Source organism: Suncus etruscus, chromosome 3 (genome assembly GCF_024139225.1).
Source record: "Suncus etruscus isolate mSunEtr1 chromosome 3, mSunEtr1.pri.cur, whole genome shotgun sequence".
NCBI lineage: Eukaryota > Metazoa > Chordata > Mammalia > Eulipotyphla > Soricidae > Suncus > Suncus etruscus.
The window spans coordinates 42,429,660-42,456,560 of record NC_064850.1 but is presented as its reverse complement, the minus strand read 5'-3'; the positions used below and the strand labels follow the sequence as shown (position 1 = coordinate 42,456,560).

The 26,901-nt window shown below is 52.1% G+C and overlaps 1 protein-coding gene across 1 annotated transcript in view; it reads left to right on the top strand.

Annotated features, from left to right (window-relative positions):
* BCL11B (BCL11 transcription factor B) overlaps window positions 1-26,901 on the top strand; it is a 92,962-nt gene that overhangs the window by 24,364 nt on the left and 41,697 nt on the right. Inside the window, 1 exon segment of the mRNA XM_049769919.1 lies at window positions 14,745-14,951. Coding sequence (XP_049625876.1) covers window positions 14,745-14,951 — 207 coding nt within the window.

Genomic DNA, 26,901 nt, shown 5'->3' with positions numbered 1-26,901 from the left:
TCCCTGTCTGGAGGTTTGTAAAACTTTCCCTGCAGTGGCCACCCTGGAATTTTCCTGGCCAGGCCTTCCTCCACTTTGGTAAGACTGGGCGGGAGAGGGACAGTCAGAGCTCTGGGGAATTTACTTTCAAAAACACAGACGGACATAAGAGATCCAGCCAGGTCCCACGAGGGTGAGGTGGTGGTGGTGGGGAGTCGAGGAGACACCAATATCAGTGGCCCCCAAAATGTCGCCGGCCATTTGGAAGTAAGAGAGAGGTCCCTAAAGCCTTGGGGGTGAGGAATAGAAAGTCAAAATCTGCTAACTGGGGGGCCCTCTGAAGTGATAGCACAGCCGGGAGGGCGTTTCCCTCGCACACTAGGCTGTCTCGGGTTCAGTCCCTGGCATCCCATAGGGTCCCCTGAGCCTGACAGGAGTGATCCCTGAGTGCAGAATCAAGAGTAACCCCCGAGTGCCTCTGGGGGGGGGGTGCTCCTCAAACCTTGCTGACCTCAACCTCCTTCCCTCTGCTGCTGAAGCATCTCCAAAGCCCGCACACCCTCTGCGGATCCTGGACTTAGCCCTATGTCAGGAAATCCAACCTTGGCTGTCGGGGAAAGGGAAATGACTAAGGACTGGCTTTCTGGGGGGAGCCGAAGAGGGGCCACACCGAGCTGGTCCACCCGGTTTCCATTTCCGCCAAGCCCCTGCACACAAAAGCTTTTCCTTATACAGCAGGGACTGAACTCTGGCGGGGGCGCGCGCATCTCTCCAGCCGGGTGCAGTGACCCGGGGCGCCTGCATACTGGCCACTTGGATTGCGTTTCCGGCAGCCCCAGCGGCGGTTGCCCCTGGGGAACTGAGGTGCGGGGTTCTGAAGTCCGGCTCCTGGCCTTTGGGTTGCTCTGCAATCTTTCCCCCTGGTCTCTCCAAGCTGCGCCCAGGGCGCACGGCGGGGGCCCCTGTGACCATCAGCAAAGTCCAGGCCTCCCACTGCCTGGCCTCACCGAGAGCTGATTGTGCCTTCCTGGGGCGGGAGGGCAGAGAGGGGCTGCCGGCCTTGCATAATTCCGGGGCTTAATGGGCCAGCTGCCCGGGCGGGGCGGCGGGGGTGACCCCCCGCGCGTCTGGCCTCGCAGGGGGCGCGCTCCTTTCTTCTTCTTCCTGACAGCTGCCCTCCCCCCCTTGGCCCGTCTGAGCTGGAGAAGGGGTTTCCTTGGGGGGGGGTGCGGGGGTGGGGTAAAGATTCTTAACTTTGGCAAAGGGGAGCTGGACGCATGCAATGAATCGGAGCGGTCCTGGGGCTCCTCAAGGCGCCGGCGAGTTGGAAAGCAGGTTTCCTCCGAGGCCTCTGCAGCGCTGGAGTCTTTTCTTTTCTCCCCCAACCTCGTTCCCCGCCCCCCACTTACAAGCCCCCCTACCCTCCCGCCCCGCAGCCGCCCGGCGAGCTCGCCCCTGGCTGGGGTCCAGGACCAGTGCAGGCGGCAGGCGGAGATAGATGGTTGGAGGCGTACACCCAAGGTCAAGGGCGGGGAGCCCGCTGGGCTGCGCCCCTTTGTGCCTGCGGGGCCGCACCTCCTCCAGCCCGCTGGTTCTTGGTCCCCGGTCCGTTGGGACCGTGGGGGTGGGCTTTGCATTTCAGGGATCCCTGTAAACTGCCGGCGTACCCACCTCCCCACCATCCCCTTTCCAAAAACCAGCGTGCGCGAGTGCGCACGGGCCTGGCGCCTCTTCTCGTGGGGATGGAATTTCTCCGGGATTCCGGGAGCTGGTCCCGGATTCGGGGCCAACCGGGACTCCCCACATTCTCTTGATGATCTCCTGCCCCATCGCCGGCTTCCCAGGGCAAGTCAGAATCCGGGGTGATGTCTGCATCTAGGCGGGTCCTGGGCGGTTTGCTTTCTGTGGTACGTTTCGTGGCCACAGACCCTGAGCCAGTTTGGTACCTAAGAGAGTTTCTTGCAGCCTTCTCCCCCCTTTTCATCTCGCTGTCTCTGTCTCCCTCTTTCTCTCTCCTGGGGGAGGAGAGCGAGGCAGCCCTTCTGGAAGGAATTCCTGGGGCTGGGATTTAAAAACCCTCCGGAACAAAAGTGTTTTCCCAATTGTGTGGGAATGGAACCCTCCAGGCTGGGGCTGAGACAAAGCCAGTGGAATTACAGGGAATTAACGCCCGTCCTTCCTTCAGCCCCGCATGCCACACAATAACCCCCTCCCCAAGAGAATTTGTATGCAAATGGTCACCTTGTGAGGAGTCTTGCTTTCTTTCTTTTTTTCTTTCTTTCTTTCTTTCTTTCTTTTTTTTTTTTTTTTTTTGCATCTTCAAAATTGGCCTCCAGTTGTTTAAAGCACTCCATCCACTGGCTCTTTGCGGACCCGGCAAAGCAGTGGTTGGAAGCCAATGTATTTACCACAAAGCTCTTAAGAAAATGTTCAAACATTTCCTTAAAGCTGTTACTCCGGAAATAAAAATGTGTGCTGTTTGCCTAGAGAAGATTAAAAGTTTAACTTCACTAACGTGACAGCATTTCTTTTCTTTTCTTTTTTTTTTTTTTTTTTTTCTGGGCTCTCCTGGGGACCACGGGGGTGATTGTCCACGATTTAGAAATTGGCCTGGGCTGCCTTGGCTCTGACAATTGGCGGGGGCTAGTCTAGGTAATTTAGAAAGATGAGTCTCCACCCACTATATTTAGGATTTGGGCTGGCCCACAGCCTGATTTATAGAGCCCTTTCCTGAGCTCTCAGAGGGAAAGTAGTTTGTAAGCAAGGGCTTGGGGCATTTTTGAGTAAGTGTTGATGTTAAAATAAAAAAAAAAAAAAAACAACTTGGCTTCAGCTCACCTCGAACTTTAAGGCTATGGGAATTTGGAGATCTGTGTATATTTATTTAGTTTCAGAAAGGCTTATGGGGTCCCTAATAGATTCAGCTCTTTCTGTCTCTGTTTTTGTCTATCTCTGTCTCTGTTTCTCTCTGTCTCTCACTCTCTCTCTCAGAGCTGGCTGACCATCTGAAGGGTTTATTTGCCCGAACTTGCTGGCCTCTTTCTTCACCGCCCATTCCAACCCTTCTCCCAAGACTGAATCTGCCTCCTCCTCCTCATCTCTGTATAAATACAGCTCGACCCTCTCTGGATGGTCCAAGAGCAAGCAGGCAGATTCTGGGATTTGATTAATATTTATGTTCCTGGATTTCTCCACAGACAGAAAGATGAAACGTTAATTATGTGTGTGCGCCTCCAGAAATCCCCGCCTCAGTTGCTTTCGAGAGAGGCAGAGTTCTGAGTTTGGAGGTGACTAGGTGAGGATCAGGTGTGAGTTTCCTTGTTAATCTGGGACCATCCTCCAGTCATGAGAGATGACTCCCCAAGAGTTGAAGGCCCCAGTTGGGGGCAGGGGAAAAAGGTGGAGCCTCCTTCATCTGGAACCTTCTGGAAGGTTTAGGCCTGTCTGTGTTTGAGTGACAGCCCTGCCATTTTGGTCCCAGGTACTTGACGGATGTGCTTTGTGGTGTGGGCACTTGGTGTGAGCTGGTGGATTTTGTTAGCTGCCGCTAGTCCTCATGCCTGCGGAGGGAAGGACTGGGCTTTAGAAGGATCCTGGGGGCCACCTAAGCAAGTGGGCATAGCTTTGAGCGTGAGGATTTGAAGGAATATGGAGTTAAAGCTTGACTCTCCTGGAACTCCCCGCACCCCTCAACATGGATCCCTATTGGTTGTTGCCGGAAAACTCACAGACGAGCTGATTCCTCACCATCCCCAGACTGAGGCGCGAGCACTCAGTTTCCGCATCTAGAAAATGGCTTATTACGTTCTTGCTTCCCACGTCTGCAGAAGCAGACGTCGTTCCCTAGGAACGTGGCAGCTGCCCATTTCAGAGCATCCTGCAGTGTAGATGGAGCTAGCAGTGTAGACGGAGCCCACCTTCCACTGGGGGAAGGCGGAGTCACGTGTTTGAAGGAAAAGCACCAATGACCATTTGGGAGTGTTGTTTTCAGAGCTGGGGGACTTCTGGGAGTGGAGTGGGGGAGTGGAACATTGCCCCCAGCCCTATTATTTTTGGGTACTCCCTTGTCCCTCTCCAGGTCTTCTTCCTTCTTCTGATGAGGTGCAGATTCTTTGTGCCTCCTGGATTTCCGTAGAAACCCCTGGACTGGCGCCTTCGGTTGCTACAGATGCGTGTCTGTATCCTTCTCCCCCTTCCCCAGCAGGGACCAAGGTTTTTAGGAGTTTGAGTTGGGAGGGTTGCAGGATGCATGTGGCTTTCTGCCTTCTCCCCTTCCAGGAGACTGGCTAGAAAGAACCCTGACATCTGAGCCGGAGTGCAGGGCCACACGGCAGCTCCCCAAAGCTCAGCATCGGCACAGGCATGGAGCCAAAGGCTGCCTGGTCTTCGCTAATTGAATACAGATCTGAGACAATTCCACGTGGGCAGGCGACGATGGGCAGGGAGGCTGTGTGAGGGCCCCCCTTTTCTCTAGCCCCACCCGCATGGCTTCACAGATGAGCTCAGAGGCCCCAACCTAAAAGGTCCTCTCTGCTGGTCCTCTCTGTCCCCAGCTTGTCTTTAGCATGTTCCTGATCTGGCCCACATGGTTTGCAACAACAACAACAAAAAAAAAATTACAGCAAAGTGAGTGTTGAGATCTTGCGCCGCCCATGTAAATATTGTTTGTCTGAGCTGGGTCTTCCACTCTTTGTTAGTGGCTGTGCGTTAATTAGACGGCAGATTAGCGCTGCTTGCCTCTGCCTCACAGGCCTGCAGTTGGGGGGGGGGGGCGGACTCGCTGTCCTGTGAACGGAACCCGCTCAGGAAGCCCTCTCGTGAAGCGGCCTCTTCTCGGTTGTCCCTCCTCCCACCACCACCCTATACCCCGTGTGATCCCTCTTCCTGTCCCCCTTCCTCCTCACCTGTTTCCCACAGCCCCAAGCCCTAAAGCGGGCTCCTCACTCTCCTTGTCGTCATGCAAAGGACAGGCACATTAAACACAGCTAAATAAATCATGTTTACGCTTGGCGTTCTTGGGAGCGAAAAATCTGTTGGCTGTTTTTACTTCCTTCTTTCTCAGCATTTGCTCCCTACCTGTTTTTGAGTCCATGCCCAGAAATAGTAGTTTTGTCAAATGAGGGGCTAATGCCAGCCAGCCTTGCTTGCTGCCAAGGAAGCTGAAGGATTTTGCAAAACAGAGTGACGTTTTTTTAGTGACACTGATTCCACACACATACACCACCCCCCTCCACTCCCCACAGAAATTAGGATGGAGAAGAAAGGTATTCAAGTGCCCTTAGAAAAAGAAGAAAAGCAGAAGGGAAAGAGAATAAAATACAAGGCTGCTGGCTGGTGGCCCCAAGGGCCTCAGGATGGAGCTTCCGACACTTACTGTGACTTGAACTTGGTTACCAGGGACAGAACTGGCACTTCTCAGCTCAGGAAGGAGTGACTGAAGCCAGCCGGGAGATGAATCCTGAGCCTCTTCATTTCAGACCCAAGATTTAATTTTCTCTGCCATTTTGGGTGTTGCAATGTAAAGGCTTTATTTATTTTTATTTTCTTAAGGTTATTTTGTGTCTGTTTTTTGGGGGACCCATCAGAGATAGTTTTTTCATTCTCTCAGGATGAAGACAGCCTGGTTCTCCTCTCCATCGGGGTTTGCAGCTCCTAGGGGTTGGCAGACACAAGAATCTTCTCCCATTTTTCATGGGATGAGCAACACTGTGAATGTTTGTTGGAGGTGTGTGTGTGGTGGTGGTGGTGGTGGTGGGGTAGGAATCCCTGAAAAGGCATTTTCAGGATGGGGTAAAGTTCATTGGGCAGAGGAAGCCAGTGGCGGAAGGAAGGTAGAAGCAGATGAAAAAAATAGACACCACAGACCGTGAATGGTCCCCGAACCAAATAAGTGACAATTACCGGCTGCTCCAGTGGGAAGGCTGGGCGGGTCTTCCCAGGGAATCGTTGCTTCTGCGGGTGGTGAATTCATGCCAGCCTGGGCCAGATCCACCTCTGCATTTTCAGAGACCGCCCAGGGAACACAAGACAACATCACAAATTGCAACCACAGTCGGGCAAGCTCAGTATTAGAGTCAGTACACCCATCCCCGTTCCGTGCATTCTCACGGAGCACTCTGGTCTCCTTAATTACACGGCAGAGCCGAGCTGATCCGATCCACACCTCTCTGCTCCGCTCCTGCAGCGTGGGGAGCGGGTCTCCACGGCAGTGTGGAGTTGCGGGTGTTAATGTGCTAACAGTCTTTATTAAATTAATCCCGCCAAGTGTGAATTTGTACTGATTTTGTTGTGCACACAGTGGCCGTTCCCGGCGGTAGTGCGTTAGGTCAGGAACATGGTTTTCTCACAAAACAGACCGAGACAGAAAGGAGTAAGGACAAGCCAGAGCTGCCTAGGGCTCCCCTGTGCTGAAGAAACTGGGTGATTCCCATGGTCATATGGGGTCTGTGCTGATCTGATGGACCCCCCTCTCCGCCCCCCAAATGTCCATGAAATGCAGAATATCCAGACAGGGCAGGACTGGTGGAACCAAATTACCACCCATCCAAGCTTTCTCCTGACATTTCAGGGCTTGGCTTAGGTGTTCCAAGATTGTGTTCCAAGGGGAGGCTCAGAGCTGTGGTCGTTTTAAAAAGTGAAAAGGAAGGAAGAGGCTGAGAAAGATCCAGTCTGCTGGGCATTCTTGAAAAGGTGCCTTTGCTTTGGTTATTAGAATTGCAGTTATTAGAATTGGCTTCAAACGCCAGCGATCGCGCTGAAACAGGGATGGGAGGAGGCTCTCCTTAACACGTTCACACTCCCTACCCTTGTCTGGATTGTTCATCTGCTCTCTGAGCTGATCCTGGGCTCCGTCTGGAGCTCGCCAGGCCCCGCTTCTGTGCCCTTTCTGCCCAGACTGATTTTCTGCTCTGTATAACTAAACTTGTTCTGAGCCTCCGGGCCTGGAGTTCTTTTGGCTTTTGCTCAGGGCTCTGGGGTACAGATACCACCTGGAGAGAAAAGGGGGTACTGTGGTTTCTTAATGTGCTTTATTTCATCATTTTATTTCTTTATCAAATGTTGGGCTCTACCCAGTGGTACTCAGGGCTGTTTACTCTTGGGTTAGTGCTTTAGGAGTCATAGTTCTGCTGGGGCTTGGGAGACCCAATGTGGGTTGGCCAGGTGTGAAGCCATCCTCTTTGCTCCCAAACTTTCTCTTAAACCCCTTGATGGGTTTTTGTAGCCCCTACTATGCAGGGCTCTATCATACTTCATTCTCGGGTTCTGACTGTCTCTCTGATCTTCGAATTATGTTGGGGTGTTAGGAATGTATGAGCCTTAACTTCCTTCCTGGACCCCGTGTTTTCTTTTTGGTTTCTCTCTCTTGAGGGGCCCTGGAAGGGACCAGTTTAGGGATCACTGTTTCCAAAGCCCCCCAGTGGATACTAAAGAAAAGGAAGAGGGGGTGGGTGAAAGGTTCTGAGAGGGGCCTCTGTGATTCTCTGAGATACCTCCCAACTTGAAATGAATGAATGAATGAAATGAATAAATGAAGATGGCAGAGAGGCTGGACCCAGCTGACCTTGAGAGTGTGATCTAGAAAAGAATTGCAGAGAGCTGGTCCTGAACGCGTGATGCTTGGGAAGGAAAAGCCGGGCACAGCTTCCGTCTACACCGCAGCTCTTGGTGCAGGGCCCAGTGGTGATGATGGTTGTGGTGGTGGCATGGGGGGCTGTGTGCACATGGTGGCTGCAGCTCTGATCTGGAGCATTCCTAATAAGGGGTATTTAAGGTAGCAAGGGCTCAAGATGAAAGTGGGTTCCTCTCTGATTTTCTTAGGGGGCAAGTAGGTGTGTGCGTTCATGTGCATGCATGTGTTTCCTCGCGTGTGTGCAAAGGGTGCATGGATATGAGTGTTTTATGTGTGTATGCAGATTCCTCTACTTGGCTTTGGCTTGTTTTGCCCGTGAGGCTCAGAGAACTGCCAGTCTGCCAGCTTGGGATTGTCCTCGCCTGCATCCATCTCTGAAGATGCGAGCAGGTATTTGAACATTTCCGTGTCTCACGTACCGTCACGCGTGTGTGTGTGTGTGTGTGCGCGTGCGTGCGTGTGGAGACGCTGTCGACCACACACCAGCATGCACACAGTTCAGCAGCCCTGGGAAACTGGGGTCCCCCCCCTGTGGTCAGAGCTATGGGTCTGTGTCTGCTCCTCCCCACCACCACTGGAGAAGCACTTGCATTAATTTGCCTTCTAGCAACTTTAAAGGCTTTTGGAGTTTCCCCCAAAGACCAAAGGGGAATCTCAGGTGTTTCTGGGCCCCTACTGGGTGAGTCAGCTCTCTGACAGCTCCTATTGGGATTCACACCCCGCCTGCCTTCCCTCCCTGCTGTTCTTCTACTTTCTTGTGCCTTCTGGGGAGCTGGAGAAAGTTTGGGGTGTTGTCTCCTCCTGTGGCTGAGATGGAGTGCAGTGAGGGGCCTCTGTGCCCCGGAATGTATTGATAGCTGGCATCTGAAGGATGCCAGGTTGGCAAGCTTTGAGAATTGCTTGAATGCCTGGCAAAGGGACTTGTCTGTATGGTCAGCTGAAATGGACCCTTCACCAGTGCAGGTGGAGAGAGGAAACCAGGGCTAGGCAGTGCTGTGGGGGTCCTAATGATTGTTTTGTGTGCATCTCCCTTTTCTGGGGTTCACTGGGGAGTAAAATTAGTGATTCACTGAGCAGGATTCACTGATTCACCAGCGAACAGGGCTAATAGGAGCTGGAGGAAGTGCTGAAAGTGGCTTTGGCCTGCCAGGATCCTAAGAGGAGTGTGGAGTCTCCTGATGGTCACTGATATCCTTTGCAGTTGATTCCAGTATTCTTTCCTCTTGTTGTCTAGGGGCAATGGTTCCTTGCAGTGACCCTAGATCCATCCTGGAGATCCTTCTACATGTCTAAAAGACGTCCCCCTCCCCCAGCTATCCCGTAGGGCTGCTATTTCCAATGGCATGTGGATCAGAGCATTGAACTGTTTCTCGGAGTCCCAGATACTAAGCCCAATGTCAGTACTTAAAGACAGTTGGGCAGACTGTGGCAAGTCCTTAAAAATGAATGGCTGAGCTGAGCCAAGCAGTCTTTAAAGATGGCTGTGCAGACCAAGGCCAAACTTCACTTTTCTTTCTACCCTGGGACACTTGTACTGTTACCCCCAAACTTCAATCTATTGTTCTAAGTCCATTGCTTCTTGATGGCCTTGTCCTGGCTTCCAGATCCTTAATCCAGACAGGAGATGAAGCTCTACGTATTACAGGACTAGATTCCTCCCCAATACCTTCCCAAGCCTTGCAGATTCCTCTTTCGGGGCTAGTGAGATGTGTGTGTGTGTGTGTGTGTGTGTGTGTGTGTGTGTGTGTGTTACCCTGTGAAAGGTTTTCAGCCACAGCTCTCTGCTTTGCTTATTTCCAGCACTGTCTGGCATGATGAGCCCCACTGTGATTACCTCTTTTTACATGGGGTGGTAAACACTTCCTGGATCTTGTTGGTGCCTAGACCTTGAGAAAAAACTGAGTTTCACCCCCAAGTGTAGTTCTGCCATGGAGGGGCAGAGAGAGTCCTGGGCACCCATTTCTCTTTCTTCTGGCCCTATTGATCTTTCCTCCTGTTCCTAATGTAGTGGGGGAAGCAGGATGCTGATTTGGGGAGCTGGGGGATCTGAGTGGCCCCTCTGCTGTCTTCTCCACTTCTTTTAAATAGGAAATTGCCAAAATGGATGTCACGGCTGCTAATGAGATGTAGTTTAACTGCAGGGTCATTTCACCAGCTAATACTGTTATTATGTGCTTCAGCTCATGGCATGGAGGCCCCTGCAGGATTTGGGGAGGATGTTCTGAGAGGTGGTGAGGACACAGCTGGGCCGATTGGTATCTGGGTTTTGGGGTACATGCTGAGGTCTGGGCTCTTGCAAAGCCCCTGGATGCCTGTTCCCCCTTTTTCCTCTGCACCTGTTTGAGAAATGCAGCAGAATTTCAGGGCTCTTCGATTCAGAGATTCCCTTTAAATACAACTCCGCCTCCCTTTGGACTGCAGGTGCTCGTGTATTGGACTTTGCATCTCCTGATAGGCCTGGAAGCCACAGAGGATATATGGTGGGGGACCCCGGTTCTAATATCTTCTGGCTTCACCCTCATGCGGGCTTGGGCTTGGTGGTCTGGGTTTCCCACCCTAGCTGGCTTTCCTCCATATTCTCTCTCTAGCAAACTGGAAAAAAGACTCCTGATTTTCTGTTGGGGTGGGGTGGGAGAGAGATAATGATTCTTAAATGGGAGCTTGCATTTGATTTCCTCCCTCTCTGTCTCCCCCCCACCCTGTCCTCACAACCGCACCTCCATTCCACATCGCATTTTTATCCTCCTTAAGACAAAGTCGCTGGCAAAATATTTAAGGGATCTGCAAGAAATGTTTTTATTTGCCCGCATGTGAATTGGGTTATCTGCCTATCTTGTTTATGAAATTCGGGGCCCGTCTTTCCTGCAGTCTGTTCGCCTCTCAAATCTTTCCCGGCTGCATTTCCATATTTCTGCGTGCTTGTTCTTTGTTAATCACTTGGCAAACGCTTATTTGAATATTAAAAATTTCTTTAATCATCAAAGGCAGGAGCCCAGGCTCATGAATATTCATATTTGCCCCCCCCCCACTGGATTCTAGTTCATTACCCCGCAGTAAAAGCCAAACAGCCATCAATCGCCCTCATTACTGTGCTGGCGTTTTCATTGGCTGACCGGCTGCTGCTGCCCAAAGCTTTTTTCCCCTTAAAATTAAAAATAATAATAATAATAATAATAATTTTTTCACCCCCCCCCCGTTCTCCTATGAGCTGTTTTGCACCTGCCAATTACTCCCTCCCTATAAAACAACAACAACAACAACAACAATTCGTGAAGACATTTCTCTGGTTAAAAAACAACTTTGCAAACTTGTCAAATTGTCCTGCTGCTGGGGGGGGGCACCAGCAGGACCCTGCTCCCCCTTTCTTTTTACCTCCAAAATAAAAGAGTTAACCCCAGAAAAAAAAGGAGGAGAAGGGAGGCAAGGCAAAAAAATGAAATAAATAAATAAATAAGGAAGAAACTTGAGCCTCAGAGATGAATATTTGTCAAGAGAGTTGACGTAAGTTCCATTTGCATAATGACTTTGTACTTCTGCATTAATAAAATTTGCATATGAAGCCATGTTAATTACTCCTGATCATGCTTTTTGCATTCATGCATAGTAATTTTCTCCGACTTGTGAGAATTAATGTCTTGGCATGGGGGGGAGGGGGCGCGGGGATTGTCAGGTTTCCTCGCCAGCGGCCCTCACTCACCAGCCCTGGCTCCCTGTCTGTCTCCCTCCTGGATCTATGACTCATTTTTGCACGATCAGTAGGAGTTCTTGGCTTCAAAAAATGTAGCCATTGAAAAACACCAGTAGGGAGAAAAATATCCTTCTAGTGCTCAGTATAAGTCCAGAGGTCTCTGCAGGCTGTGTGGCTGCATGGCAGGAAGGTAGGGGTTGCCCGTGGAGGGAGGCTGGCCCACCTCTCCATCCTTGGCTGAGATTCTGTGTGTGTCTGTGTGCCTGTGAGTATCTGTGTATGTATCTCTGTGTGTGTTTGGCTCTATGTGTGTGTGCTTGCGTGTATGTATGTGTGTGTGTCTGCATGCTAGTGATTGTGGGCGTGTTCCTAGAGCAATGCGCAAGTGCGGAAGCAGCTGGCACATGAGCAGGGTCCCTGTGGAAGGGAGATGCAGTCCCTTGTATGATGGGATATAACAGTGCCCTTGTTGGGGGCTTTGGGGCTCTTATTTTGGGGCCTTCCCCCTTCTACTTTTCTCTGTAGAAGAGGCATGAAATCCATTCTGTGTGGATGCATGAAATTGGCTCCTATGAGCCCCCAGCTATTAGTGATTTTCATTTTTTATTTTCTGTGGTGATTGGTCCCAATACCTACCTGAAAGGAAAATATAGTCAAATTTAAAAGATGAGATGGTTTCCGAATTTATTTCTTTTTCCCTCCTGGAGGTAAACATCATGATAAGAAGTCCAGGGAGCTGGTGCATAGCAAAGAGGGGAAGTGTTTGTTTTTCTTGCAGGAGGCTGACCCAAGTTTGATCCCCAGCATCCCATAGGGTTTTCCAAGCACTGCCAGTCAGGATGATTCTTGAGCGCAGAGCTAGGAGTAACCTCTGAGCACTTCCGGGTGTGGGCCCAAGACAACAAACAAACAGAAAGAAGTCAAGAGCCAGACTGGTGGTCTGAGTCCATCAGTTCCAGAGAGGGGCTCCCTGCAGGTGAGGTGCCTGGCAGGGCTTTGTGGGCACAGCTCAGGCTGGGCGAGGGCGGGTGGAGGCCGAGTTCTGGGCTAGGAATAGGGACAGAGACTGAGTATGGGGCTGAGTGGGAGAGGCTTGTGTCTTCTAATTGTTGGCCTGAGAAGAGCTGAAGGGGCCCTATGAGTGTGCTGCTTATGGAAACATGGCCTTCAATCCCAGCCCCACACTGTCCCCAGCACTGCCAGGGTTGAACCTTGCCAACCATTGCCAGGGGGGGTAAGAACCACCTGAGCACCCCTAAGTGTGGTCCCAGGCAAACCCTTTCATTTCAAATAGTAGGTGAGAGTCTCAGCTGTGACTCAACTGGCCACCCCGCTTTCCCTGCAGGAAAGGGGAAAGGGAATGTTTGAACCCAGGCTTGGGGCTGCCATGTTAGGGGGATTGATTTCTGCCTTCCTTGTCTTTCTGGGGACTCCCTGGGCTTGAAGGAACTCCTGAGGAGGGATGGGGTGGTCTTGCTTGGAATTTGGGCTTTTTTTTGGGGGGGGGGTCCACACCCGGCAGCTCTCAGGGATTTACTCCTGGCTCTCTACTCAGAAATCGCTCCTGGTAGGCTCAGGGGACCATATAGGATGCTAGGATTTGAACCATCGTCCTTCTGCATGCAAGGCAAACACCCTACCTCTATGCTATCTCTCCAGCCCCCGATTTGTTTTGTTTTGTGGCCACACCTGGCTGTGCTCATGGGTTATACTTCTGGCTCTGTGCTCGGGAATCATTCCTGGTGGGCTTTGGGGGGTCATATGAATGCTGGGGATTGAACCTGGGTCAGCTGCATGCAAGGCTATGCTCTCCCTGCTGTGCTATTGCTCTGGTCCCTCAATTTGGTCTAAAGGAGCCATCTATGGCCTGAAGAGCCCATATTGCACCCTTACCCACCATGCACCTTCTTCCTCCTCACAGCTGGATGTGCGTGCTGATAGCCTCCCAGGCTTCAGAGACCTCACACCTGCTCATGCCTCAGTTTCCTCCAGTCTTCCTGGCCACACGAGGTGGCTGGTGTAAACAGTGACTATGCTTAGTCCCAAGCTGCTGACCCTGTTTTAGATGCTCCAGAACCTTCCATGTATGGAAGGCAGGGCTGATACCAGCAGGCAGGGTTGCTGTCCATGCCTGGGGTATCATCGAGGTCTGGTCAGAGCCAACATCTAAGCCAGCCAACCTAGCAAGTAACTCGCAGCTGTTGTGCCACTCTGCCTAGTGACCAGCAAAGATACCCTGGGCACTGTCCTGTGGCTAGGCCGGTCCGTCAGGGAGAGGCAAGTGCTGGCCCTGGCGATCAATGGGTAGGACATCAGATTGGACATTTCCTGTGTGGACCAGATCTGGGGTCCTGGATCATGTAGGTTGTGGAGGAAAGGGGTACATGGAGAACCCTGAGCTCCTGCTCAGGTCTAGGGGCACTACTCACCTCTGCTGCTCACAGATTTTGGGGTCCCTCCATGGGCATCCAAGCCCTGCCCTGCATTCTCTGGAGCCTCTTATCCACGGGCATGGATGGAGCTTCATTAGGCCTTTGGACAGAATAGGAGAATCTGGCATGGGGTGCGAGCAGGCAGGGCCCCCTCCTACAAATCTGGGCTGCGGCATGCGGGTCACTGGCCTCCCCGACAGCATCGGCCCTCAGCCCCCCTTGTGCTGCTGTTTTCTCTTTGTCTCCCAGGCTTCCCTCCTGTTCAATTATGCACCCCGGGAACGCGGCTTCTTCACTTGTGGTTTTGGCAAGGGGATCATTCAGATCTCTGCCCTGGTGGTCTCCGAGCTGTTTCAGATAAAGGCCAAATCCGACACAGGCCAGGCCGAGGGGAGCCTCGGTGTGGGCTGGACTGTGGGGAGGGAAGTCTCTGGCTTTCGTGGGGGCTAGAATAGCAAGGGGGCAGGGCTGGGGAGGGGAGTGGTCAATGCTTCCAGAAGGCCCTGGGCTCCTGTACTGTATGGGAGACAGATAGCCACACCCAGGCCAGGCCACCTTTGACCCCGACAGCAGCCGCAATGGCTGAGTGATCTGCTGATCCAGTTCACTTTGTGGCCCACAATGTGGCCCACGGCCGTGGCTCACAACCATTTGGGTCTTCCAGAGTGATGGCAAGACTAAAGGAGCAACTTCCTTCATCAGTCTGCTCTGCATGCTCAGAGCACTCAGATGGGGCCCACAGATTTCTTGCTTGTCCTCTGTGTCCCATCCTAAGGCAGCCCAATCACCCCAGGACAGGAGGCCACCCCCAGAACAGCCCCACCTGGCAGCTGCACTAGGAGGGCCCTGGAGTTCCTTGCTACTTCCTTGTAATTCCCCAACCCTCTGGGCCCACCTTCCCATCCAGGGGCAGCCTGCAGCCCTGGGCCCCCACTGGGCCCCTGCTTCCGCACCCCCTGCCTCTTGCCCCATTGCAGGGGTCACTGACCAGTGTTTTCTATTGTTTTTTCTGCAGGGCCGTGTAGGCCTGCCCAGCTGCCCGCGATGGTCCCCATAACTGCCTCCTCCCACCCTCACACATCCGTCATCTCTTCTCCTCTGCGTGCCCTGGGGGCCCTGCAGCCCTGCTTCCCTCTGGCCTGCTGCAGTGCGCGCCCTGGGGACGGGCCGCAGGGTGAGGGTCAGACGGAGGCCCCCTTTGGATGTCAGTGTCAGTTGTCAGGTAACACACGGCCGCGTGGGGGGGGGGTGGTACGGGGGGCTGGGGTGAATGGGGGAACCCTCAGCCATATTCCCATCCTCCAAAGACATTTGGGTTGAGGATTGCTCCCTCCAGAAATGCTGCAGATGTCTGTGGGCAGAACTGTACCCCCCTGGGTCTGCCCCCTTCCTTGGGAGTCTTTGTGGGGGTAGTCCCCTCTCTACACCGAGCCCTGCTGGTCAGCTCTGCCCAGTGTGGGAGAGCCTCCCAGAGGGCCTTGCAGCAGCCCTCGTCCCCCATCTCTGCACTGTGGCGCTGAGCTTAATTGGATAACGCTTAACATCTGAGGTGGTTTTCTGCCCTCGCCACTGCCCCCCACTCCGCACCCCTCACCCCTAGAGTCGGCTAGAAGATTCCTGGGTTGTCTATGTGTCTGTGCTCACAGCAGGCTTCTCTCAGAGGGAATATGTTGTCCATTAAGGTGGAGAAAAAACAGTCGCTCTGCTCCAGGGAGCCTGTAGCTGGCGTCACTGGATGGAGGGAGGGAGAACCGGGGTACAGAGGTGCTGGGTGGGAGGAGGGAACACATGGACCAAGCACCCAGCACGTGTCACCTGTGTCTCCTTCACTGAAAGCTGGCATGGTCATTCTGCAGATGGGCATACAGAGGCCATGTAGGGGTCACTGCCTCCCACTGCTCCTCACTTCTAAATCCACACTTTTGCTCTGGCTTGGGGGCTCTCAGAATTGGAGGAGAGCATTCTCATGCCAGCTCCTCAGGGAGACACCACAAGGCCACAGGAATGAGCACTCAGGCCTGATTTCCTTGCAGGGGTTGGGGCGTGCAGAGTTGGGGCTCCCCCAGCCTTTGATGGGGACAGATTTAGCTGGGCTTGAAGTGTTTGTGAGGGGCCTTGACCGTATTGAGCTCAGTCTGGGCCCCTGGTGCTGGGGACCAAGGGGTTCTGTTCTGGGCTCTGCTGGTCTGTACTGGAAGACCCACTGGCTGGACAAGCCCCCCCCAAACCCCCCCCCCCAGCTCTGTCTGGGCACCCTTGGTGGCCAGTGAGGGGCCGCTTATCAGAGACCAGTTGAGGGTTTTTGACTGGTCTGGGGCAGAGCAGAGACCCTCTGGGTGATGGTTTTCTTCCTTGTGTTTTCACCCCCATGTTGCAAATAGGGAGGTTGTGGCTGAGGGGAGGGGCATGTTGGGGCACAGGCTGCAGGAGTGGGGTTCATTGTGAGGGAGCCTCCCCACAGAGAAAGTCCCTGTCTCTCTGGGCTGAGGGACTCTCTCTGCTTCTTGCCACCCGAGCCCCGCAGTCCTATCCTGAGGGTTTGGGTTGGGGGTTCAGCTTTCCAGCTTTCTTGGGAGGGAAATCCAGTCTCATTCACTCATTCATTCAGCCATACCTTCTTCATCCGTTCACCAGTTAATATATTCACCCACCCAGATATCCATTTACTCATTCATTTGTCCACTCACTTATCTATATATTTGTTAACTCATACACTCATTAATTTACTCATTAAACAATTCATTAATTCACTTATACATTCACCGACTCCTCCATTCATTCATTCATTCACTCATTGACATACATTCACTCATTCATTCACACATTGCTCTTTCACTCATTCATTTACTAACACCTCACTCATTCACTCATTCATTTACTAACACCTCACTCATTCATTTACTAATACCTCACTCATTCACTCATTCAGTCACTTCTCATTCATTCACTCACCACTCATTTTCTCACTCATTTACTCCTCACTCATTCATTCACTCATTCAACCTCTCATTCACTCCCTTACACCTCATTCACTCTCATTCACTCACTAATTCACTCAAGCACTCATTCACTCTTCACTCACTCACTTGTTCACTCACTCCTTCACTCACTTCCTCACTCACTCCTCACTCCTGACTCAATTACTCACTCCCTTACTCATCCCTCACTCACTCCCTCATCTGTCCACTAGAAGGCACCTAGTTGTAGACACTGTGCAAACCTTGGTGATCATGTCAGGGGACCCCACCTTGCAGGAAGGTGAGATGGCATCGACTGGGGACTAACCATGGGCCTACAGAGATGGAGGAATCCTGCCACCCCAAGATCCTGCCATTGGCTCTCCCAATCTGTATTTGGGTTCAGACCCACTGCTGCCATGACTCAGTCTAGCTGGGATCATGGTCGAGGAGGACAGTGAGGCAAGACAGTGTCTTCCTATAGGCCTGAACCTCCTGATTCCCCCATGGGGGCCGGGAGGTGGGAAGCTGCCTTCAAGTACACCCCACCTTCTGGCTGCAGAGTCTTTGACCCACATTTCTGTCTATTTCAAACGTGGAAATACCTGGTTCCAGTGGGTTTTTTGGTCCTTCCGAGTTTCTGTCTGTGGCATTAGGGCTGGCTGGGGTGGGTGTGTTTTGTGCCTGTTTAATGAGGAGCTGGAGGGTGTCATTACCTGTGGAAGCAGGCTTGGCCCACCTCTTCCCCCCCCCACTCCCCCTTTTGGATATGCGCACACTGAACCTCTCTCTTCAAATTAATAGGGAAAGCCCCAGTGTAACCGCGTTTCACACAGGTTAATTGCATGCCCGCCAAGGCACTCACGGTTATTTATAGACGGAGGTGATTTTAGGGGGGAGAAAGCCATGCAGGTGTGTGTGTGTGTGTGTGTGTGTGTGTGCGTGCATGCATGCATGTGTGTATGTGTGTCTGCACTCCCACAGCTCAGGGCTAGGGGCCTCTTCCTGATGGTGGGGAAAGAAATGGGGGCCCTCTGGATTACTGAAATGGGGATGTCTGGCTGCCCAAGCCCTTAGTCAATAAACTTTCTTTCTTCTTCAGCATCCAGAGCTGGGATGGAAGTTCTGGCCCCTTGATGTACCCCAGGATTTCCCAGAGTGGGTGATCCCTAGTTCCTCTCCAGAGAGCACTGGAGCAGGGAGACATGGGGGTAGCAGATCTGGGTGCTCTATGGGGTTCTTTTGGGGCATCCACTTCAGGAAGAGACCATTTCAGGGATGCTTGCTGTGTGATCTCTTTTCAAATAGAGGATGAAAAGCCACATCAATTTGGACATCTCTGTTGTATCTAACCACTGCTGTTGGTAGTGGTGGGTGGGGGAGAGAAAGCGCCTCTCTGTGCCTCAGTTTCTCCCTTCTGCAAATCCTGTGTATGTCTGTATGCATATGAGCATATGCACTAATAGGTGGATTGTCCTATTTATTTACCTATCTATTTATTTATTTGTTTGTTTTTGGATTTTGGGCCACATCTGGTGGCACTCGAGTTACTTCTGGCTCTGTGCTCAGAAATGAATCCTGGCAGACTAGGGGGACCATATAGGATGTCGGGGATTGAACCTGGGTCTGCCACATGCAAGGCAAATGCTATCACTTTGGCCCCTGTCCTATTTATTTTATAAATGAAAAAAAATATTTTCATTTTATTTGTGGGTTCAGGGCTTCCTCCTGGCTCTGTGCTGAGGGGTCACTCCTGGTGGTGCTTGGGAGACCATATGGAATCTCAAGGTTTGAACCCAGGGCAGCCACCTGCAAAGCCAGCAACCTTCCTGCTGTCTCGTTTCCTTGGCCTTGCACTATCATTTTTAATAGTGAGACTCCTCTATCCACATATGGGACGAATCTGACATTGGCTTTGGTAGTTACTTGGGATGTGATGCCTGACAGGGGTCTCCCCAAACCTGGGCTGTCTGGGGCTTTATGGGATAATATGAGAATCATATCTTTTACTGCACTGATGCTTTGTATTTGCTGCAAAGGAGGATTGGGGATGCTAGAGCAAACATCTGCTTGCCTCGGGCCTTAGTTTCTCCACCTGCAGTGTAGGTAAGGTTTGCAGTGCCGCTCATTTGAATGAGGTGCTGAAAATCAAACCCTGAACCAAGCAGTTCATCAGAGAGTTCTCGAATACACTGGGTCCCCCCTGTGTGTGGTGTGGGGTCCCTCAGTTTCTACCCTGAAAGGGGTGAGACTTGGAAGATGGAAACGGAAACATGAATTTCCAAGAGCCATCCATGGTCAGCTGCGGGGGTTGGGGGGGGCAGAAAACCCATCCGAGTGTCTGGAGTAGTTGTTTTGATGGGGGCAGGCCTCCCCTAAAACTCTGCTCTTGGGGAAAGTGGAAGTGTGTGGATTTAATAGAGGGAGGCAGTGGCAGTCATTAGAAGATGCTGAAATCACAGGGCAATCTTGTAAAGTTAAATTCAATTTACTTTTCGACGGGAATTGTGCTCGCTGTGTTATTTAACGCGTCTGGGGTTTCTTGGCATGGGTGAAAGGGACAATAAAGATAAAAGAATACCTGGACGCAAATAGCAGGTTTGGGAGGAGGCCTGGCCCTGGGTCTCTCCTCCCTTTCCATCCTGGGGCTCACCGAGTGTTGGTTTTGATGGTGCTGCCGTCCAATAGCGTACCGTGGACCAGACCACCCTCGCCGTGGAAGCCTGATGCAATTAATACAGTGTGTCTGGAAAGGGGCCTTCTTGCGGGAAGTTTTATGTTAATGATATGGTCTGCGCTTTGCACGGAGCAGAGCAGAGCCGGCAGCCAGCCCGAGCTGTTCTCTGCGCTGCGTTTGATTAACACCGGAGCGTGCCTGGGACGCCCAAGGCCGATGAGGACCCAAAGACCGACCGCGCTGGCCAGGGCCCCCTCGACACCCCGCCTGATGAAGGGGGCCGGGTGGGTGGGAGGCCCCGCCGTGGGCATGGGAGCTGCTCTGGAGCCTGTGGAGGGTGGGGTGAGTATGGGGGTAGAAGGGGTAGGCGAAGGACGAAGGGTGGAGCCCTATGTTGGATCCCCTCCCCAGCACCCCAGCACCCTACTTTTGCAGAGTCCCAAAGTGGGGCTTCCCAATTCCCTGTTTTAGTGGGGTGGGGACTGGGTTTTTTTTCCCCTCAAGAATGTTCTGACCACTTTGTGGCTGGCGGATAAGCATTGAGCATCCAAGGGCTGCAGGGGACCCTGCTGATGCTTCTGGGGTGTTTTTGCCTGTTTGTTTGGGAGAGCACTACCAAAGAGAACATGCCAGAGATGTCTGGTCAGCTGGGAGGCCCCCCAAGAGGGAGGGAATAGACGGTCCAGATTGGTGGAGGCAGTTGAGGGTGTCCAGGCATTGGGGGGGGTCTCCAGGAAGCACCTCCAGATCCTGTTTCCTTACTTCCAGCCAGAAACTCATATCTCCAGTGCCCAGGTGGGGCAGGGGCAGGAAGGAAGAGTGCTGGGAAGTGGGGGCCAGAGGCACCTACTGGTGGGACTGCTCTGAGATCAAAGGGTCCCCAAAGGAGACCCCCCCAGCCACACCCCCATTCCACTTCACTCCCAGCCAGTCCTTCCGACCACGTTCCGCCGGAAAATCAAAGGCGTCTTCTCTTCAAATCCATCCAAGATGTTGCTCTTTCCTGCTCTGGCGGGAGAAGCATTTGGAAGTGCAGTTTCTTTTTCTTTTCTTCCTTTTTCTTTCGTTCTTTCTTTCTTTCCTTTTTTTTTTTTTTTAAATAGCCGTCTTAAAAAGGAGTTTGGCTGTTTAGCACAGCTGGTGCTCATTACATTATGCACTGGCAATAAAATAGCATGTGTAATTAATTTTTAATGCGGCGCTGGCTGCAGCAAATGAAAGCAGTTTGCGGATGGCAGGAGCCCCGCGCTGGCCGCTGCTGCGGTGGCAGAGCTCAGCCCGGCAGGATGGGGTCTAGGAGCTTCTGCCCTGAACTGGGATCCGGAGAGAACATTGCCACCTTGGTCTTTGAGCAAGCGCTGCCCACCACCCATCCTGGGGTGACCAGGGAAGGCTTGAGCCTAATAGTCTGCAGGTGAGGGCAGGGTTATCTCTTCTTCAATCCTGGAGGGATTATTAGAGAAGGGGAAATAGGCTGAGAGATGGGAAATGTCTCCCTCAGTATCTACTCCATGGACCCTGGTGACCCCTTGGAAAGCCCTGTTGGGGGTTCAAGATGAAAGTCCCTGGTAGCGGGAGCACGTGATCTTAGATCTGCTCTCCTTTGCACCTGTGCCTCAGTTTACCCCCTGTGATGAGAACATGCCTTCCTGAGTCCTTGGTCAGCGATGGGGCCAGGGTTGTGTGCTGACCACTGGCCACTGATCACTCCCTCTTCTCGGGGTTTGTATTTGAAATTTGTGGGAGCAATTGCCAGCTTGGAGGGTGAACCTTTTCTGAGAGAGCCCAGGCTAGGCCAGGTGCCCTCAACACCTCTGTTTCCTTTTTATTAATGTTTATCTTTTTTATTTATGGGGTGGGGTGGGGTTAGGACATTTTAGACAGTGGTCAGGGTGATTCCAGGCTCTATACTCAATTAATAGTGATCCCTGCAGTGCTCAGTAAACCGTTACCTGGTGCCTGGGACTGACCTGGTTTTGCTGCGGGAGTCACAGTCAAGGCAGCTGCCTCACTTCTGCTCTATGTCCCCAGCCCTGGCCACTTGCTTCTCCCCTGGACTCCAGGGACCTCTTCTTATTCTGGGTGCTCAGAGCCAGTCACTAGCTACTGGGGAAAGTGAGGCAAAGGCAAGTGTGAGGGTGAAGGGACAGTTAGTTGTCGAGTGCCTGGGACCCTGAGCCACTGCAGGCAGTGTCCCACCCCTGCAGACTGTGCCCCGCCCCTGCGGGCTGTGTCCTGTTTCTGTCCCATGTCTGGCTCCTGGAGAACAACTTGGTGTGGACTAGCTGGGCAGGACCCCTATTCTGTGCCTGGGTCTACCTAACAGTCTGACAAGCCCTTAGTGGTACTCAGATACCTGTCTTCATCCCCCAGGAAGAGGGGTTTCTCCTTTTCCTCAAAGAGATTCTGGGGCTCAGAGAAGCCTCTCCCTGCCACAGTACTGAGGTGCCAGCTGAGGTCTGACACACACACACCTATTTTTTTGGGGGTTCTCCCCTGGGCAGCAGGGGTGGCTGGGCCAGGGCTGCCAAAAATAGCCCCCTCTCTCAGGAGGGGCCATGATGAGGGACCAGTGATGGGTGGGGGTTCTGCTAACCTAGGGCACCTCCTTCAAGAGTCTGAGTCAGCAGTGACTTTCCCAGAGACAAGTGTTGATATTGAGGATGGAGCTGCGAGTGCAGCATAGGGGCCACGTTAGGAGAAGAACCCTATCCCTGCCCACGGGGTTGCACCCCAGCCTGCAAAGGGCAACACAGACCCCAGAGGGCATCCTGACTCAAAGACTCTCACCTGCTTGCCCCCCAGCTTGAGATGCTGTCTGGATTAGAAGGCTCCGTACACTTGACCCTCCTAACATTGTGCGTTTCAGATCAGGTCAGCAGTGACTCAGTTTATTCACTCAGAGCTGGGACTGTGGTGGAATGAGAGTAGCTGGGGGAAGCCCATGTGGGTGGGGTAGACCCCAGGAGTGGCTTCCACCTCCCCCCCAAGACACTGTGGAATTATCATCTCTTAGATATGGCATGTGGGGTCCAAGACCAGAGGAGTTTGGGGCCCCAGAGATGGATTTGCCTGGCTCTCTCTGGCTCCCTGGATCCCTTCTGACCTCTTGCTGGCAGGAGTAGGAACCAAGGTTGTGGGGTTCATCCAGGGTTATGCCCTGGGTTTCAGGGAAAGGGATGGGACACTGGTCACCTCCAAGCTCAGTGCATACTCATGGCTGTGGTGATGAGGCAGGACTAGTTAGAAATGAACTTTTTATTCAATTTAATTTTATTTATTTTATTGCGTTATGGTCACAACTGATGGTGCTTAGGGAAGACTCCTGGTGGGGTTCAGGGATCACTTCTGGTTCTGTCCTCAGGGATAACTCCTGGTTCAGTACTTAGGGATGACTCCTGGTTCAGTGCTCAGGGACTGTTGAAAAACATATGCGCTCAGGGATTACTCTTGGGTTTAGGGATCACTCCTGGGTCTGTGATCAGGGGTTATTCCTGGTGGGGCTAGGTTATCCTACATGGTACTTGGGATCGAACCAGGCTGTGTGCAAAGCAAACACCTTAACCTCTGTACTTTCTCTCTGACCCAGAGCTGGACATTTTAAATATTGCATTGTGGGTTCGAGGGGCTAAGGTTCAGGCTCCTGGACACTGAAGTTCCAGCCTGGCCCCCATCCCCACCCACACTTTCTGTGCTTTTGAGACAAATGTCTCAGATTCTGCCTTTGTGTTGGCTCATTCCCAGGCACTTGGGCCTGAGACCAGCCGTGGGGTGTCGGGGACAGAATCTGGGATTCCCCATAGCAGAGCTCGCTCTGGGCCCTCATTTCTGTCAAGGGCTCAGTTGCTCGAGAGTATGCTGAGGACTTGCTTGAGTCTGCACTTGCAGTCACTGCTTCCTGCCCTCCAGGCCAGCAGCCAGGGTCCCTGGGCATTTGGGGCTTGTTCTGGGAAACCTTGGAAACATGAGCAGCACTAGGCAGTAGCCCTTCATCTCCCGCCCCAAACTGGCACTTGATCCTAGCAGACATGCGTCTTCTTCCTCCTTACCTCTCCCTCCTCCCTCCTTTTCTTTCTCCTTTCCTTCCTTCTTTCCTTCCTCCCTTTCCCTCTCCCCTTCCTTTTTTCTCCCTCCTTTTATATTCTCCTTGTTCCCTTTTCTCTTCCCCTGACTCCTTTCCTCTCTACCCTTCCACAGTCCCAACCCCACTTTCTTGCTTCCTGTCTCTGACTGAAAGCTCTGGCCACCTCCAAAATTGGGAGTTAAAGTGTGTCCTGGTCCTGGTGGGAGTGTCTTCTGTTTCCCAACATCAGGCTTTCAAGATTCCCCCATTTGTGGTCAGACTTGGAACATTCTTTACTGTTGAGGAAGGACCCTTGGGGAGCCCCATTGGAATGCCTGTCTGGACTGACCCATCAGGAACTGATGTGGACTGGCATTCTGTGGACTTAGTGAACTAATACTGTGTGGGCTGCCATGGAGTGGCTTGTGTTCTGTGGACTGATGCTCTGTGGGCTGATGCTCTATGGGCTGATGGTTCATGGACTGATACTCCATGGACTAAATGAATTGTCACGGTGTGGGCTGGCGCTTTCTGGATTGTTGCCACATGGACAGACATTCTGTGGATTGACACTCTGGACTGATGCTGTGTAAATGAGCGTTCTATGGACTGGCACAGTGGTGTGGGTTACCCTGGCTGCTTTGTTATCCAGGGACATTGTTGCCTTCTAACTCTGAGCTGTAGTGAGCCCCACTGTGGGCATTTGGATGGGCACACACTGTAGTGATAGCCCTGGTGTGCCCACCAGGTTCAAACCCTCTTCAGCTCTTGTGTGTATACCCTGGATTTGGATCTCCAAAAAGTCTCCTGAGTCTCCTGAGTCTTCTACCCTGACACCCCTTGCACACCCTGTGGTTGGATTCCCCAGGATATATTCAGTGGCCCCAAAGTGAATATGCCCTTCCTCAGTAGGGATCTCGTTCCTTCATTCTCCTCCTTCTGTGTCTCTGGTTCGTGTCTAGGCCACTTCCTCAGGGCAGAGTCTGGACCTCGGCTCTGGTCTCTGTGACCCTCAGGGGCTGGCTTTAGATGGACATTTCTGTAGCTTGAGCTTCAGGAAGGAAATTCTATGAAGGGGTGCTTATATGATGGGCCCCTGTACCTCCCGAAGCTGGGCAGAGTTGTCCAGGTGTTGCTGCATGCCTGGCTCTGCCCTCTAACAGTCTCTAGGATCTCTCTACCTCTTCCAGGTGTATTTTACTGTGCTTCCCCCACTGGACCAGGAGGAATTGGTTGCTCTTTGTGCAGGAGACAGAGTGCTGCCTGGGGTGTGTGTGTGTGTGTGTGTGTGTGTGTGTGTGTGTGTGTGTGTGTGTGTGTATCTGTTCTTGTAGGAGCAAAAGAAACTTCTGAATTTGGGTTCTTCTCTGAAGTTGGGGGCCAGCAGGCCAGGGATCTGAGGCTGAGGGTGACTCTCTCATCACCTCGAACAGGTGTCACTACCCCCTCCATTGCTGTGGTCCAGACCACCGTCCTCACCACTTCTCTACCTCTTCCTGGTCCTCTGTGGACTCTTCTTGACCCTAAACACATTTTTTGTTAGTTTTTTGGGCCACACCCAGCGATGTTCAGGGCTCACTTCTGACTCTGCATCAGGAATAACTCCTAGCAGATTCAGGGAAACATATGGGATGTGGGAGATCAAACCCAGGTTGCCCATGTGCAAGGCAAGCACCTTCCCCACTCTACTATATAACTTTTCCCAAGGACCCAAACATATTTTAAAGGACAGTTGTTGATGGCCTTTGTGCCCCCAATGATCTAGGTTCTGAGTTACTATACCCGAGGGAGCTTCTTTCCAATTTGAAGTCAGGCGCAGTTTCACTATATGTTTGGGATTCTTCCCAACTCATAGACTCCAGGCAGCTCCATTGATACTGAACTATGGATCTCTCTGGGAGTAGAAGCAGGGCTTGGTTTGGTTCATGGAACAGTTCTCTTTGGAGGGTAATTGAAGTTACCTATGGTCAGACCAGAAGTTCCTTGATCCTCATTCCACTGGTGGGACTGGGGGCCTCAGTTTTTGCCCCCTTGGGGTAACACTCAGGACTCAGGATCGCCCCTGGGGTTTCCACCATGATGTCTCCCAAGGCTGCCTACAGGCTAACTCAGCACAGTTACTCTGTGTGTGTGTGTGTGTGTGTGTGTGTGTGTGTGTGTGTGTGTGTGTGTAGGGGGACGGGGAGTATCTTTAAAACAAGTCTATAATGATAATTATGAAAGAAAAAATGAGCAGAGTAGAATAGAAGCTCAAAATAGCTGGACGCATACTTGCCTATAATTGAGGTTCTTTTTTTTTTTTAAAGAAAATATAATTATTTTTGTAAATCGTCTCTGGAAGCGAGGAGTATTTTTAGTTTGTATCTTTTCAGGAAGAGCAAGCTTGGTCTGCATTGTCATGGGATGTTGCTGGGCAAGGCAGAGACTAGGGGGTTTGGGGTAGACCCTGAGGGTTGGGGTGCCTGGTTTTCTGGGATCTCAGGATTGAGCATGCTTTGCTGGATGCTCCTGACTCAAGGGGTGCCTGGGGTCCTGGACCAGGTGGCCTAATTGTGGGACTCCTTCCAGTAGACTGGGCCGAACTTTCCCACAGAAGCTTATTTGCTTGAGAAAATCATCATTTCCAACTGGCCTGTGTTGATCTAAGTTTTGATCATTTCAGTTGCTCTGTGTTGTCATAAACAATATAAAGTTGATTTGTTCTTGGAGGCAGGCTGGGGTGGTGGGTGGATGACTGGGGACACTAGTGAAGGGAAGGTCACACTGGTGGTGAAGTGGGTGTTGGCATGTTGAATGCTAGAAACAACTGTCTTAGGAACAACTTGGTAAATCACTGTGTTCTAATAAAAAATTAAAAAATAAAGAAATAAAAGGTATGCTGGGGCCGGAGCAATAGCACAGTGGGGAGGGAGGGCGTTTGCTTTGCATGTGGCCTACTGGGGTTTGATCCCCAGCATCCTATATGATCCCTTGAGCCTGCCAGGGGTAATTCCAGAGTGCAGAACCAGGAGTAATCCCTGAGTGCCACCACGCCATCTTCCAAATGCCTAAGACTTGAGAGATCTAAGTTTCTGACTTAGATCAGAAACTCATAGGATCAGATGGGGGAAGTGGGGGGCTCTTGTTATTTACTTCTCGTTGTTTTCTGCATTCTCTGCTCTGGGTGTGTGTGTTTTTTTGTACATGCAGACGGCTGTGTGAGAGAGTATATCTGTGTATATGCATGGGAGGATGTATATCTGCATGCCTATGCACACATGTGAGTACATTTGCATGCTTGGTATGGGCTGGGACATGTATGTGTGTGCATTATGTGTCCAAGCATATGAGCATGGTTTCTGGTGTCTGTGTGCACATGGCTGCGCTTGTGTCTGCCCAAGTGTGTGCCTGCATGTGAGTGTAAAGGGGTGCAGGTGGTGTGCTCTGGACACAAGTACATGGACCCACAACATGAGTGTGCATGGGGCCCCTCACT